The sequence below is a fragment of the Saccopteryx bilineata genome, chromosome 2, assembly GCF_036850765.1.
Source record: "Saccopteryx bilineata isolate mSacBil1 chromosome 2, mSacBil1_pri_phased_curated, whole genome shotgun sequence".
Taxonomy (NCBI): domain Eukaryota; kingdom Metazoa; phylum Chordata; class Mammalia; order Chiroptera; family Emballonuridae; genus Saccopteryx; species Saccopteryx bilineata.
In genome coordinates, this window is record NC_089491.1 from 285,748,786 (window position 1) to 285,764,313 (window position 15,528).

Genomic DNA, 15,528 nt, shown 5'->3' on the forward strand with positions numbered 1-15,528 from the left:
AGTCTCTTCCTTTCTCCTTTACGTCTCCTCTCATTCAAACCTCAATAACAAACAAATTATCTTATCTGGGACTCAAACTTATGTTTGTGACATTTTGGGGGGTTTTACTTCACCTTTTTAACTCTCCAGTAGTGCTCCCATCCCTGGCTCTCCATTTTATCTAGTTCTTGATCCACTAAATACAATAGTAATTTTTTAATTTGTCCCCCCATTTTCCTATTTCCCTCTTATTCCTCTCATCATATCTCTTAGTCAACCAACACCTAAAAGCAAATCATTTTATTCTTGACCCAAATTTATTCCTTTTTAAAAAAAATTTTTTTTATTCATTTTTTTTAGAGAGGAGAGACAGAGAGAGAAAGAGAGAGAGAGAGAGAGAGAGAGAGAGAGAAGAGAGACAGAGAGAGAGAAGGGGGGAGGAGCTGGAAGCATCAACTCCCATATGTGCCTTGACCAGGCAAGCCCAGGGTTTCGAACCGGCGACCTCAGCACCTCCAGGTTGACGCTTTATCCCACTGCGCCACCACAGGTCAGGTTAAATTTATTCCTTATTTGCTTTTGTGGGTCCATACCCCCCCTTTTTTTGCCCCTTTGTTACTTCTCCCCAATTCAGGCTCTCCATTACAGGCATTGTTTGTTCTATTTAGTACAATATAATTCACAGTTCACAACAAGATTTTCTCAAGAAAGAGGGGAGAGGCGAGGAGAGGAAAAAAGGAGGGGGGAATAATTTTCTTTTTTTAAATTTTAATTTAATTTAATTTTTCTTATTTAATTATTAATTTTTTAAAAAAACACTCTTTTTGATTTTTTATTTATTGTTTTATTTTTGTATTTTTCTGAAGCTGGAAACGGTGATAGACAGTCAGACAGACTCCCGCATGCGCCCGATCAGGATCCACCCGGCACGCCCACCAGGGGCGACACTCTGCCCACCAGGGGGCGATGCTCTGCCCCTCCGAGGCGTCTCTCTGTCGCGACCAGAGCCACTCTAGCGCCTGGGGCAGCTAACATCATATTAAATGGCACAAAACTAAAGGCTTTCCCCCTTAAATCAGGAACAAGACAAGGTTGTCCACTCTCTCCACTCCTATTTAATGTGGTACTAGAGGTTCTAGCCAGAACAATCAGACAAGACAAAGAAATAAAAGGCATCCATATAGGAAAAGAAGAAGTAAAGGTATCACTTTTTGCAGATAATATGATCCTATATATTGAAAACCCCAAAGAATCCACAAAAAGACTACTAGAAACAATAAGCCAATACAGTAAGGTCGCAGGATACAAAATGAACATACAGAAATCAATAGCCTTTCTAAATGCCAACAATGAAACATTTGAGAACGAACTCAAAAGAATAATCCCCTTCACGATTGCAACAAAAAAAATAAAATACTTAGGAATAAACATAACAAAGAATGTAAAGGACTTATATAATGAAAACTATAAACTATTGTTAAGGGAAATCGAAAAAGATATAATGAGTTGGAAGAATATTCCTTGTTCTTGGTTAGGAAGAATAAATATAATCAAGATGGCCATATTACCCGAAACAATATACAAATTTAATGCAATTCCCATCAAAATTCCAATGACATTTTTTAAAGAAATGGAGCAAAAAATCATCATATTTATATGGAACTATAAAAAACCCCAAATAGCCAAAGCAATCCTAAAGAAAAAGAATGAAGCTGGGGGCATTACTATACCTGACTTCAAACTATATTATAGGGCTACGACAATCAAAACAGCATGGTATTGGCAGAAAAACAGACACTCAGACCAATGGAACAGAATAGAAAATCCAGAAATAAAACCACATATATATATATATATATATATATATATATATATATATAGTCAAATAATAATTATTATTATTTTTGTATTTTTCTGAAGCTGGAAATGGGGAGGCAGTCAGACAGACTCCCGCATGCGCCCAACATGGATCCACCCAGCACACCCACCAGGGGGCGATGCTCTGCTCATCCAAGATGTCTCTCTGTCGCGACCAGAGCCACTCTAGTGCCTGGGGCAGAGGCCAAGGAGCCATCCCCAGCGCCCGGGACATCTTTTGCTCCAATGGAGCCTCAGCTGCAGGAGGGGAAGAGAGAGACAGAGAGGAAGGAGAGGGGGAGGGGTGGAGAAGCAAATGGGCGCTTCTCCTGTGTGCCCTGGCTGGGAATCGAACCCGGGACTTCCACACACCAGGCTGACGCTCTACCACTGAGCCAACCGGCCAGGGCCTAGTCAAATAATTTTTGATAAAGGGGCCAACAACACACAATGGAGAAAAGAAAGCCTCTTCAACAAATGGTGCTGGGAAAACTGGAAAGCCACATGCAAAAGAATGAAACTGGACTACAGTCTCTCCCCCTGTACAAAAATTAACTCAAAATGGATCAAAGATCTAAACATAAGACCTGAAACAATTAAGTACATAGAAGAAGACATAGGTACTAAACTCATGGACCTGGGTTTTAAAGAGCATTTTATGAATTTGACTCCACAGGCAAGAGAAGTGAAGGAAAAAATTAATGAATGGGACTACATCAGACTAAGAAGTTTTTGCTTAGCAAGAGAAACTGATAACAAAATAAACAGAAAGCCAACTAAATGGGAAATGATATTTTCAAACAACAGCTCAGATAAGGGTCTAATATCCAAAATATACAAAGAACTCATAAAACTCAACAACAAACAAACAATCCAATAAAAAAATGGGAAGAGGACGTGAACAGACACTTCTCCCAGCAAGAAATACAAATGGCCAACAGATATATGAAAAGATGCTCATCTTCTTTAGTTATTAGAGAAATGCAAATCAAAACTGCAATGAGATACCACCTCACACCTGTTAGATTAGCTATTATTAACAAGACAGGTAATAGCAAATGTTGGAGAGGCTGTGGAGAAAAAGGAACCCTCATACACTGTTGGTGGGAATGTAAAGTAGTACAACCATTATGGAAGAAAGTATGGTGGTTCCTCAAAAAACTGAAAATAGAACTACCTTATGACCCAGCAATCCCTCTACTGGGTATATACCCCAAAAACTCAGAAACATTGATACGTAAAGACACATGCAGCCCCATGTTCATTGCAGCATTGTTCACAGTGGCCAGGACATGGAAACAACCAAAAAGCCCATCAACAGATGACTGGATAAAGAAGATGTGGCACATATACACTATGGAATACTACTCAGCCATAAGAAATGATGACATCGGATCATTTACAGCAAAATGGTGGGATCTTGATAACATTATACGAAGTGAAATAAATCAGAAAAAAACAGGAACTGCATTATTCCATACGTAGGTGGGACATAAAAGTGAAATTAAGAGACATTGATAAGAGTGTGGTGGTTACGGGGGAGAGGGGAAAGGGAGAGGGAAAGGGGAGGGGGAGGGGCACAAAGAAAACTAGATAGAAGGTGACAGGACAATCTGACTTTGGGTGATGGGTATGCAACATAATGGAACGACAAGATAACCTGGATATGTTATCTTTGAATATATGTATCCTGATTTATTGATGTCGCCCCATTAAAAAAATAAAATTATTAAAAAAAAAGAAGAGGTGGTACATATATACAATGGAATACTACTCAGCCATAAGAAATGACATATTACCATTTATGACAACATGGATGGACCTTGAGAACATTATACTGAGTGAAATAAGTAAATCAGAAAAATATAAGAACTATATAATTTCACACATAGGTGGGATATAAAATTGAGACTCACGGACATAGATAAATGAAAAGTGGTTACCGGGGGAGAGGGATGTTTGCGAAGAGATCGGGGCGAATAGTGTAAAGAGGGACAAATATAAGGTGACAGAAAATGATTTGACTTTGGATGATGGTTATACAACATAATCAACAGTTCAAACGCTATAGAAATGTTCATCTGAGACCTATGTACTTATTGATCAGTTACCCTGTTAAAGTTAATTTTCTAAATAAAATATAAAAATTAAAAAAAGAGAAAAAAAAAGAAAAATGGCACTAAGGAAAATTTAACAAAAACAAAAAAAGACACTAAGAATAATAGTAATTATGCCTGACCAGGCGGTGGCACAGTGGATAGAGCCTCAGACTGGGATGCGGAAGGACCCAGGTTCGAGACCCTGGGGTTGCCAGCTTGAGCGCGGGCTCATCTGGCTTGAGCAAAAAGCTCACTAGCATGGACCCAAGGTCACTGGCTTGAGCAGGGGGTTACTCAGTCTGCTGAAGGCCCGCGATCAAGGCACATATGAGAAAGCAATCAATGAACAACTACTGTGTCGCAACAAAAAACTGATGATTGATGCTTCTCATCTCTCTCCGTTCCTGTCTGTCTGTCCCAATCTATCCTTCTATCTGACTCTCTCTCTGTCCCTGTAAAACAATAAATAAGTAAAATAATAGTAATTATGATGGTACCAGTATAAACTTGGACTGCCCCAGGCAAACCCAAACATTTGGTCACCCTAGTACAAAATAAAAGAATAGAAACTTTGGGGAAAAAATTATTTGCTATTATTATAATAGCAAACGTTTTTATGAGTACTTAACTACGTTAGCAACCACTCCATGATATGAGACTTTAAGTGTTTAATTACTCTAGATGGGTAATTTCTGCATAGCAGGAAATCAAGAAATAATCATTGAAGAATTAATTAGTTTCCTTTAATACAAAAACAAAAAGATTTCTGTGTCTATACAATATAGCTTAATGGTTATGACCTAAGGTTGTGAAGAAATAAGAATCAGTTCATGCATGCAAAAGACTGAGAAGAACAATGGCAAAAATAATCAACAAGCCCATCTCTATGTACTGAACACGGGTGCCAAAATACTGAAATGAAGGCATAGCAACAAATGAGTAATGGCATACTGCATACGTACTTCTAATTTAAAGTCTAACGATGGAAATGGAAACACAATTTAAACCTACAAAGAAAGGTACCGGTATTTGGTTTTTAAAACGCCCTTTGTTCTTAGACATGATATTCAACAAAAATCAGAAGAAGACAAATCTGTATTTTTTACCTGCACAGCCAAAAGCCAAATGGTATCTAGAAGAGGGACTGAATTTAACACAGCACACATTAGCCTTCGCCTCTATGCTGGCCACTGAGTTGTCCAGGTTGGTAGACCACAGCTTCACTAAGAATAAAGGACAAAAAAATTAAAACAGTAAAAATAAACAATACATTAACAAATGCTTCGATAACCTAGAATGTCTGACTATTGCTACAGATGTGTTTTTTAACTAATGTAAAGCATTGTGGTTTACTAGGACCAAAAATGATTAAACAGAACAACTGAATAATAGAACAGTGTATTGAAACCAAGAAAGCTTGGTTTTAAAGTTAGAAAACAACATAGATATCAATGTAAAATAAGAGATAATATGATCCCATGAGTAGGCCCATAACTAAACCCATTCCAGGTATATATACTGAGATTTGTATGATTAGGGAGAGAAAAGCTGACTGGTCATAGCAGGTTAGATCTGACAGCAAAGCTAGAAAGGTGAGCTGTTGTCCTATGACATACTAGAACAATCATAATGTCATTTTAAAACAAGAATGTCTAGTAGACACTAGAATACACATATACAACATATTTTCAGGACAGAGGTAGCAATCCTGATTACAGAATAGAATTAGTAACAAAAATTAACAATAACAACAAAAATTTTCCCATCCATCTTTTGATCAGTCCCAATGTCCCATCTAGGACAATACCCAGGTGAGGTAAGTCCAATTCCTGGTGTTTTTTAAAAAACTCTCTGGGTGATTCTAATGGGCATTTGGGGCTGAAAATCAGTATTAGTGGAGTAGGCATATTAAAACTTTAGAATCTTTTTAGGAATACTAAGGCAGTAATTTGTAAATAAAAGTGAAAAAAAGTAAAAATGGTCCAATAATTATCACTTCTGGAAGTTACATGTAGAAAGGAAGAAAAAAAAGCAAAATAATTAAGGCTATTAACTCTAAAATAAAATTAACTATTAAAAGGACTTCAGAAATCTAATGGTGAGAAGAAACCAGGCCAAATAGGACAGTAAGGATAACAGAAAGGAATGAACAGTAAAAATAAATATACAAGAAAAAAAGAGAAGAGAGAGGTCATTAAATTGGCAGTAAGAGATGCTGAATTTTTGCCTTGAAATATGATTAACTTTATCTAAAGATTTTAGTATACTCTGAAAATTTAATATACTTCAGAATGCAAAGATGTCTAAACATTTCAGCGAGAAAAAGTTCATTCAATGGGATATATAAAGGAATTGGTTACAAAAATGTCACCATGTGGCATGAATCCAAAAATATTATAATGAAGATGCAGTATATTCATATTTCTTTCATTCCAAAAGAAATATATATTTTTGGGCTTAGGTTAATTTTGGAACAACCCATAATCACTAAGAATGGTTTTAAGTTTTGTTTCAATAAATAGTTGTGTCCCTGACAGTAAAGGAATAAAGGTGGGGGGGGGGGTGGAAGAGGAAGGAGAGGTAATTCAGATAGTACCTTTTGCATCATCAGAGCCTGAAGCCAAGAGTTTAGGATCCATCAAATTAAAGTCAACACTCCAACACCTCTTTTCATGCTCCTGGATGTAGGAGGAAGACAAATAGTCTCAGATAGAATATATCTCTTAAAATAAATAAAGAATACCCTGATACAATTTATTACTATGGCAGGAAGGAGAAAGAACTGGTTATGAAAACAAGAGAGGCAAAAAGTAGTTCCCACACTTTTATATATACATTTACTAAAATTTGATACATCCTACAAATGCAAAACTCTGAGAAGATGCTTCAGAAAGCATTATTTAGCATTAAATAGGTATAAAAAATGCTAAATAGTGACTTTAAATTTTTAATTATAAAGTATAACGAGCTTTATAATTAAGAAAATGATTCTTAAAACAAATTTACCTGATAGACTTTTGACCTCTGTCCTGTGAATCCATCCCATAGGATGACAGTGCCTTCATAATCACTGCTTGCTAACAGGTTCTTATGGTAACTACTCCAACTGATACAGCTGAAAGAAATATGATTTCACTCATATTTGGAATCTAATGAACAAAATAAACAAACAAACAAAATAGAAATAGACTCACAGTCAGATAACAGACTGACAGCTATTAGAGGGGCAGGGGTTTGTGGGACTGGGTGAAAAAGGTAAAGGAATTAAGCAGAAGCAAAACAAAAAACTCACAGACATAGACAACAGCATGGTGATTACCAGACAGAAAGGGGCTGCAGGGAAGCAGAGACGGTACAGGCAGGATGAATGGTGATGAAAGGCGACTGGACATGGGGTGGTGAACACACAATACAATATACAGATGTTGTGTTAAAGAATCGTACACCTGAAACCTATAGAATTTTGTTAACGAAGGTCACTCTTATAAATTCAACAAAAAAGCCTTACTTTATGTAAAAATAAATAACGGATAGATAGGATTTTGATGTGTCCAAAAAGATTAGAACCCTTTTGAAATGTGCTACATGATGAGTAAGGAGTTTCATAGAAAAGTAAAATAACAAACTTACTTTAATTATAGATACCAATTGTTAAATACATATTGCATTATGCCAAGAAAATAATGTAAGTACCTGATTTTGGAATTGCAGGTCATTTCATTTTCAGGGTAATGAATATCCACTGCATCCTGAATGACTGTGCCATATTCATAGACTTTAATCTTTTTTGTAACCCCAGCAATCGCAAAATAGTCACAATCCCGATCAAATTCAATACTAAGGAAAAAGTTGACACTTGGTCAGTAAGGCTATTTACCCAATGTTGTAATGCTTACATTAACTACTTTTCAGAATTTGTTTTTCTCTAATTATAAAGTGATTCTGTCTACAAGGATAAGAGATCTACTTGAAAGGTCCCTCAAATTTTACTAGGCCCCATGTCCAGATTAAGTCATGATAAAGACATATCAGATTATAAATGGTGGCGAAATATGCAGAGCTACACAATTCTGCTTATAGGTGGTTATTTTGTTCCTAGAAACTTGACAATCTTTTCATTTCAGCTTTAGTGCCATATTTCAACTCACCCAACTAACAGGCTAACAAGTTACACTGCAGAAGTAGTGATGAAATATTTAATGGTTTGCAATATTAAAAATAATTCAAAAGAGAATTACCAATTAATCTTTTCATACATTCTAGCTATTCCCTCTTCCTACCATTTAGTGTGAACAATAGAATTTTACAGTACTTAATATCATTTTAATAAATAAATTAGTATACAAGAGGAATTACTGAAACAATTCAGGGAGCGGTGGTGACAAAAGGATAAAATACACATAAAAAAGGAATCATTACATTATCATTTAATGAGATTCATTAAATTATCATTCCTCAATTGCATTTCTAATCTCCCAAACAAATATGATCTCTAACTTATGAACCCCTAAAACAGGTTCCTATACCACAAAAAAGGGAAAACTTAAAAATCTACCTTCTTTAAAAGTTACTTAAGAATGTGCCCTTCTCTGATTTTTCATACAAGTTCTTAAATAAGCTACTTCAAAGCAAAGCACAACACCTTATTCACTTTCACAGAACTTAATCTGTAGCCTCAACAAAGTTGTTATATAGCTGGCGAGAACCCTAAGTGCCCTTAAGGAATTAAGAATGAAATGGATTATCACATTCATTGTCAATGACTTCAGTTTAGCTGTAAGGCTATATATAAGAATTCTCATTGATCTACAATTAATTACATAATAATAGCTAAGATTCACTGCTAACTATAACCACTGCACATATTAACTCATTTAATTCTAATAATCCTATAAGTATTATTTTTATCCACCCTTGACACATGTGAAAACTAAGGATTAGAGGTCAAATAAATTGCCCAAAGTCAGCCTGCTTATAAGTGGCTAAAATCATATGCTAGTAGTACTTACTACTCTGCATATATTGAGCATTCATTAAATGCATACAAAATCCTACATGGAATACTTTTCTTCTTCTTCTTTTATTTTATTTTTTATTTTTTTGTATTTTTCTGAAGCTGGAAACGGGGAGAGACAGTCAGACAGAGACTCCCGCATGCGCCCGACCGGGATCCACCTGGCACGCCCACCAGGGGCGACGCTCTGCCCACCAGGGGGCGATGCTCTGCCCCTCCAGGGCCTTGCTCTGCCACAACCAGAGCCACTCTAGCGCCTGGGGCAGAGGCCAAGGAGCCATCCCCAGCGCCCGGGCCATCTTTGCTCCAATGGAGCCTTGGCTGCGGGAGGGGAAGAGAGACAGAGAGGAAGGAGGGGGTGGGGGTGGAGAAGCAAATGGGTGCTTCTCCTATGTGCCCTGGCCGGGAATCGAACCTGGGTCCCCCGCACGCCAGGCTGACGCTCTACCGCTGAGCCAACCGGCCAGGGCCTGGAATACTTTTCTTTATGGACTACCTGTGGTAGTCTTTCACAGAACAGTTAATAATTTAATAAGAAACTTTGCTGAGCTTATATTAAAGAATAAGGAAAATAAGTACACAATAAATATATTTCCAATAAAAATATATGTTGAGATGCTCACTTTTCATTAGTTTTAAATCCTTCTTAATTTTATAAAAATTTTAAAGGAATTTCATTAAATGTTGTTGACCATAGCACAATTCAGCAAATGTTCCCTCCAATAAAATATGACTGTAGCAATGCAATAGATTTATTTGTACAACCATCTCAACTGAACTGCCATTGCAGCTACTGTTCTATGGATTCTAATACAACATAATGACACTGATGCAACTATTCCACTACCCGACTCAGTCTAGACCAACAACCTCATGCCACTGAAGGAAAAAGCTACTGTGTCTGGGAAGGACAGTTATTGAAGCTGAAATCCTATTCTCAATTTAGGAGGGTTTGGTATAGCTGAGACTTCATAGGATAACCAGTTATATTATTATCCCTAAATACTTTTCCTGTACAAACATACATGGCTAGTAAATCAACGCTTTTCCAATGGTATTGCAGTAAAAGTTAATATGCTCTTTTCGAACTGTAGTTCTTAATATAAAAAAAAGTTTGAACACTAACTTATCAAAAACAATAGTCCAAAGACACTGTAGGGAGAAAGCTGACATATAATAAAAATACTAGCTGTCGCTTGACCTGTGGTGGTGCAGTGGATAAAGCGTCGACCTGGAAACACTGAGGTTGCCTGGTCAAGGCACATATGGGAGTTGATGCTTCCTGCTCCTCCCTCCCCCTTCTCTCTCTCTCTCTCTCATTCTCTCTCCTCTCTAAAAATAAATAAAAAATTTAAAAAATACTAGCTGTCAAAAAAGAATTGGTTTGATGATATAAGTCTATTATTTCTGCTGTTGCTACCTCATTATACAAGACAGATCTCTTTTTATTCAACAGATTATTTAGCTATATTAGCTCATTCTTTACTCTTATACTAAAAAATTAACTTTTTGTTTTAACTTCACTGCTATTATTTTGTTAAGTTCTGGTTATGTTTTGTTCTTAATATATCAGGATATGACAGACCTGTACAGTATTCTTTTTTAATATACTGCTCCCAGCCTGACTAGGCGGTGGCGCAGTGGATAGAGCGTCGGACTGGATGCAGAGGACCCAGGTTCGAGACTCTGAGGCCACCAGCTTGAAGACGGGCTCAACTGGTTTGAGCAAAAACTCACCAGCTTGGACCCAAGGTCGGTGGCTCGAGCAAGGGGTTACTCGGTCTGCTGAAGGCCCGCAGTCAAGGCACATATGAGAAAGCAATCAATGAACAACTAAGGTCTTGCAACGAAAAAAAACTTATGATTGATGCTTCTCATCTCTCTCCGTCCCTGTCTATCCCTCTCTCTGTCCCCGTAAAAAAAAAAAAAAAAAAAAAAAAAAGTAAAAATATACTGCTCCCAAATATTAGGGGATATTTCAAAATGAATATGAAGCTATAAAATATCCCCTAATTTTTGTGAGCAGTGTGTTATAGGATATGGAGGTTCTTTATAGCTTAAAACAATAAGACTTTAATAGAAATACTGACCAAAAAGTGTAAAGAATAATATTGTTTCTAGTAAATTTTGATGATGAGGGCAAGAAAAACAAACAGCTGCCTTGTTAAAATATGAAAGTACTTCCACATAACTGAGGACTCAGGATTTAAGTACTTTCAACACTGAGTCATTTGTTCCCAATCTTGGACAGAGTTAATCATATCTGTTTCCAAACAAAAACATAATTAGGTATACAACAGATCACAAAATAACTCAAGTGAACAATGTAGTTTTTAAAAGAGCTTTTCAGAGCTTATCCAAAATAGATATCTTATTTCACAATATTTCAGCTACATTAGCTATGAAATGTAAACAAAAATAATAAGTATAACCAGCTTGGCTAAAACAAAAAGAAAATACAACGTAAACAAATTAAAACATATCTGCTTGTGCAATTAACTTCAAAAGAGAACTGTAAGAAAGCTTGCTTATTACATAAAATTCATTTCTGCTATACACCATCACCAGTAATTCTTAAAGCAAGTAGTTTATTAAAGTTTATTTCACTAAATTCAGTTTCATAAAATTTTTAAAATTTCAGAATAAACACATTTTCCTTAAAAATAGTATTAATGGAAACTTACTTTGAACATGGAAATAAACTGCATTTTTCTTTCACACTTGAAATGTATCAACTGTTTTTAAAAAAGTGATGTATTTATGTACCAAAAGCTGAAAATTGATATTAATATTCTGGGAGGAAAGTTCAGGATTTCCTGTCCAGTCCCTCCTCAGGGAGGGGAGGGAGAAGAATGCAGAAGTTTCTGGCTTGCAAGAACAATAAGTCATTCAGTTTTAAATTTACAATAAAGATTAACCTAGAAACTTCTTCTCTTTCAATATGAGGCAGAATTTACATACCACCTTGCATTGACTGTAGTTCCTCCCCCTTCCTGGAATCTTGAGGGTAAAATATAAATACTTCTAGGCTAGTGAGGGAAGAGGAACCCTGAAAGTTTTGTAAACATCTTTGGTTGTGTTACCTTTAGAGTCTTTTTTTTCTTTTCTTTTCTTTTTTTTTTTTTCATTTTTTTGAAGCTGGAAACAGGGAGAGACAGTCAGACAGACTCCCGCATGCGCCTGACCGGGATCCACCCGGCACGCCCACCAGGGGCGACGCTCTGCCCACCAGGGGGCGATGCTCTGCCCATCCTGGGCGTCACCATGTTGCGACCAGAGCCACTCTAGCGCCTGAGGCAGAGGCCACAGAGCCATCCCCAGCGCCCGGGCCATCTTTGCTCCAATGGAGCCTTGGCTGCGGGAGGGGAAGAGAGAGACAGAGAGGAAAGCGTGGCGGAGGGGTGGAGAAGCAAATGGGCACTTCTCCTGTGTGCCCTGGCCGGGAATCGAACCCGGGTCCTCCGCACGCTAGGCCGACGCTCTACCGCTGAGCCAACCGGCCAGGGCCACCTTTAGAGTCTTAATGTTTCTGTGTATCCCCTAAACAAATGTTGCCAGCTCCTACCATAACGTCATGCTCTCCCCCGCCCCTGTGTGAGCAAGGGTATATAAACAACCCCTGAACTATTTTTGGGACTGCACGATTTGGGCTTGCAGATGCCCCGTGTCAGCCATATGCGGCTGGCATATTAATAAATCTCCTCCTCTAATAAAACTCTTCAAAATTCATCTGGACCAGGTATATCTTATGTGAACTTGATGAAATGAGGTACAGTGTCTTTCAGAATCTGGGGTGCAGTACTTTATATGGGGGCTTGTCTGGGATCCGGTGTTTTGCATCACTGGATGGAGACACCCCGAATAGGCTGGTCTCTCGGCTGAGCTGCCTGGCCCCACTTGAATCCTGAGGAGAGGCACGCCACCTGAGACTTTTCAGGGCTCCTGGTCTTCCTGTGGGGTCCAGACTGTTCTACGGTAGATGCCTTCTGGTTCCCGAATTTGACAATTTGGATAATTTGGCAGTAAATCAAGGAGGTAGGTAAAGCTACTCTTTCTGCTTTGCTGAATTTTCTGGCTTCCCTTTGAACTCTTGCTTCCACTTTTACGTTTGTAACTAGTTTGTAGTCTGTGTCGGACTAAAACGTAGGTAGAGTGGATTTGGGGACTTTGCTGAATTGTGACTCCAGGGATGTGGAACCCTACGGGAAGTAGGGCTTTCAAAACTGCTTTGCAGGTTGTTACTAGTCTATGGTTTTTATGTTTTGAACTGGATCTGTCGCAAAACAGACCAGACGTGGTCATAAGTTCGCACAGGCTTTCCAAGACCGAGATGTCGGTGGAAAGTTTTAGTGGTCCTGCCTTGGGTTCTAGTTGCACTCTCAGTGAATGCCAGAAGTGGGGACATGTGTCTATCTCTAGTAAGGCTAATGTAGGTTAAGTTCATCCAGGATTAGTCAGTCTCGCATCGCGATGAATCAGTGGAGGCTGAGCTAAGCTGGATTGATTAATCTCAACCCAAGACTTCCAAGAGACATTTCTGTCAAAATCTCAGTCTTCATTTTAATGTTTCTGTTTCTAAAACCCCTGGTTAAGAAATCTCTGGTGCTGAGACCTGTGTGCACCTGAGAGGCCACCAGGGGGAGCCTTGCCTTGTCTGTGAGGCTTTGTCTTTGTTCATCAAATTATCTGGTATTATTTAATTGAAATAGGCACGCATTGTTTGTGTATAAGCCCTTTGCTTAATGCCTAAATGTGTCTGTCTGAGTCTTTTGTGTCAAGATTGGAAGCTTCTGACTAAAAGCTATGTTAAGTGACTTTCTTTGTTCTCAAAATCTACCTGCAGGGCGCTTTATCTGACTTCTCCTCTGAAGGAAAATTATTCTCTTTGGTTGGCTTCTTCCCCTTGTCTTGTATAATAATTAATATCTCTATAGTCAAACACCCTCTTATTCTGGGTGCTAGTTAATTATCTGTCTTATCTTTCTTGATAGTGCACTAATTCTTAGATTTTCCTGAAACAAGTTTTAGTTTTGTAATAAGTAATAGTGTTGGGCAGATAAAATATATTATGCTCATTTTGTTAAAGATGGCGCTGCCCACATGGAAGCCCTTCGCCCAGGTGATATTAGTTGCCCTTCTTGCTTGGAATGGGCATGATTATATTAATGTGTGTTGGGGTGAGCTGTGGGCAGGCAGGATCCTTGTACCCTGGGGCTTGGTTTTAGGACTAAGCCTTTCCCACCCTTTTTGATGTAGAGTGGTACACTCTCATGAGGAATCCCCTTATGCCTCAAATAAGTGACTCTGTATCAGAGACTTCCTTATTTATATATTGGATTAAAGGTTTTGATTTCTGCACTATAAAGTGGGGCAGACCGGGAGCTTGCTCTCTCGGTTCCTGAGATTAGCATTAGAGGAGAAAGCAGAGAGGAGAGCAGAGAGAGGCCACGTGGAGGAGGCCAGGAGAAGCAGCCAAGATGATGGAGTGTTGAAGGAGAAGCCAGTTTGTGCAGACAGAAGGAGATGGGGAACAGAGGAGAGTAAGGCTGATGAACTAAAAACTTTGATTCTAGAAAACTTGGATAAGTCAGTAGCTTTGTGAGCACTGAATGAGTGGGTTTTGTAGCCCAGTGTGCGTTTTTACTTGCCCGTCAGGTGCAAGCTAGGATTAAAGATGATGGCACACCAGCTTTTGGCTCCGTTGTTTCATTACCATCTGTCCGAATCCAATGCGAACCTGCATGGGCTGGGCGGCTGTGACGGTGGCCCTGGCTACTGGCCATACAAATAGCAACTGGGAATTCTAATCCCCGGATAACAAGGACAGTCTGGAATATAGTAATTGGGAACCCAGGTTGTCCCGATCAGTTTCCATACATTGTGGCTAAATTTAATAATGAATCCACCACAGTAGCTTAAAAACTTGCTCAATATAGAAAGGGCTAGCAAGCAAGTGATTTAAATGAAAGAAAAGCGGAGCCCACAAATTAAAAGGGTTTCTCCAAACTCTGGAGCAAAAGGACTAGCAAGTAAGCAGTTTGAGTGAGAGAAAAACCGAGCTGTGACACGCAGTGTGCGGAGTGAGGGATGGGGCAGAGTACACATAGTCCCTCCCCTCTCCGTCATCATTCCCTGGTCTTTGCAGGTGCTGCACCAGAGAGGCAGGCAAACAGTAAACAGCCTGCCACCTCCAGGCACACAGTTTGGTTGGAATTTACATACCACCTTGCATTGACTGTAGTTCCTCCCCCTTCCTGGAATCTTGAGGGTAAAATACCTCTAGGCTAGTGAGGGAAGAGGAACCCTGAAAGATTTGTAAACATCTTTGGTTGTGTTACCTTGAGAGTCTTAATGTTTCTGTGTATCCCCTAAACTAGTGGTTCTCAACCTTTCTAATGCTGTGACCCGCAATACAGTTCCTCATGTTGCGGTGACCCCAAACCAAAAAATAATTTTGGTGACTACTTCATAATTGTAATTTTGCTACAGTTATAATTCAGAATGTAAATACCTGATATGCATTATGTATTTTCCGATGGCTTTAGGCGACCCCGCTGGGGTCGCGACCCACAGGTTGAG

At 38.6% G+C, this 15,528-nt stretch overlaps 1 protein-coding gene across 3 annotated transcripts in view; it reads right to left on the reverse strand.

Moving 5' to 3' along the window:
- Window positions 1–15,528, reverse strand: part of COP1 (COP1 E3 ubiquitin ligase) — a 145,088-nt gene that overhangs the window by 41,817 nt on the left and 87,743 nt on the right. For all 3 annotated transcript variants that reach the window (XM_066261207.1, XM_066261208.1, XM_066261206.1), the window contains 4 exons: window positions 7,629–7,772; window positions 6,942–7,050; window positions 6,532–6,613; window positions 5,042–5,158 (listed from right to left, as the gene is read on the reverse strand). In XM_066261207.1, the coding sequence (XP_066117304.1) occupies window positions 5,042–5,158; window positions 6,532–6,613; window positions 6,942–7,050; window positions 7,629–7,772 (452 nt within the window). The remainder of the gene's footprint in view (window positions 1–5,041; window positions 5,159–6,531; window positions 6,614–6,941; window positions 7,051–7,628; window positions 7,773–15,528) is intronic.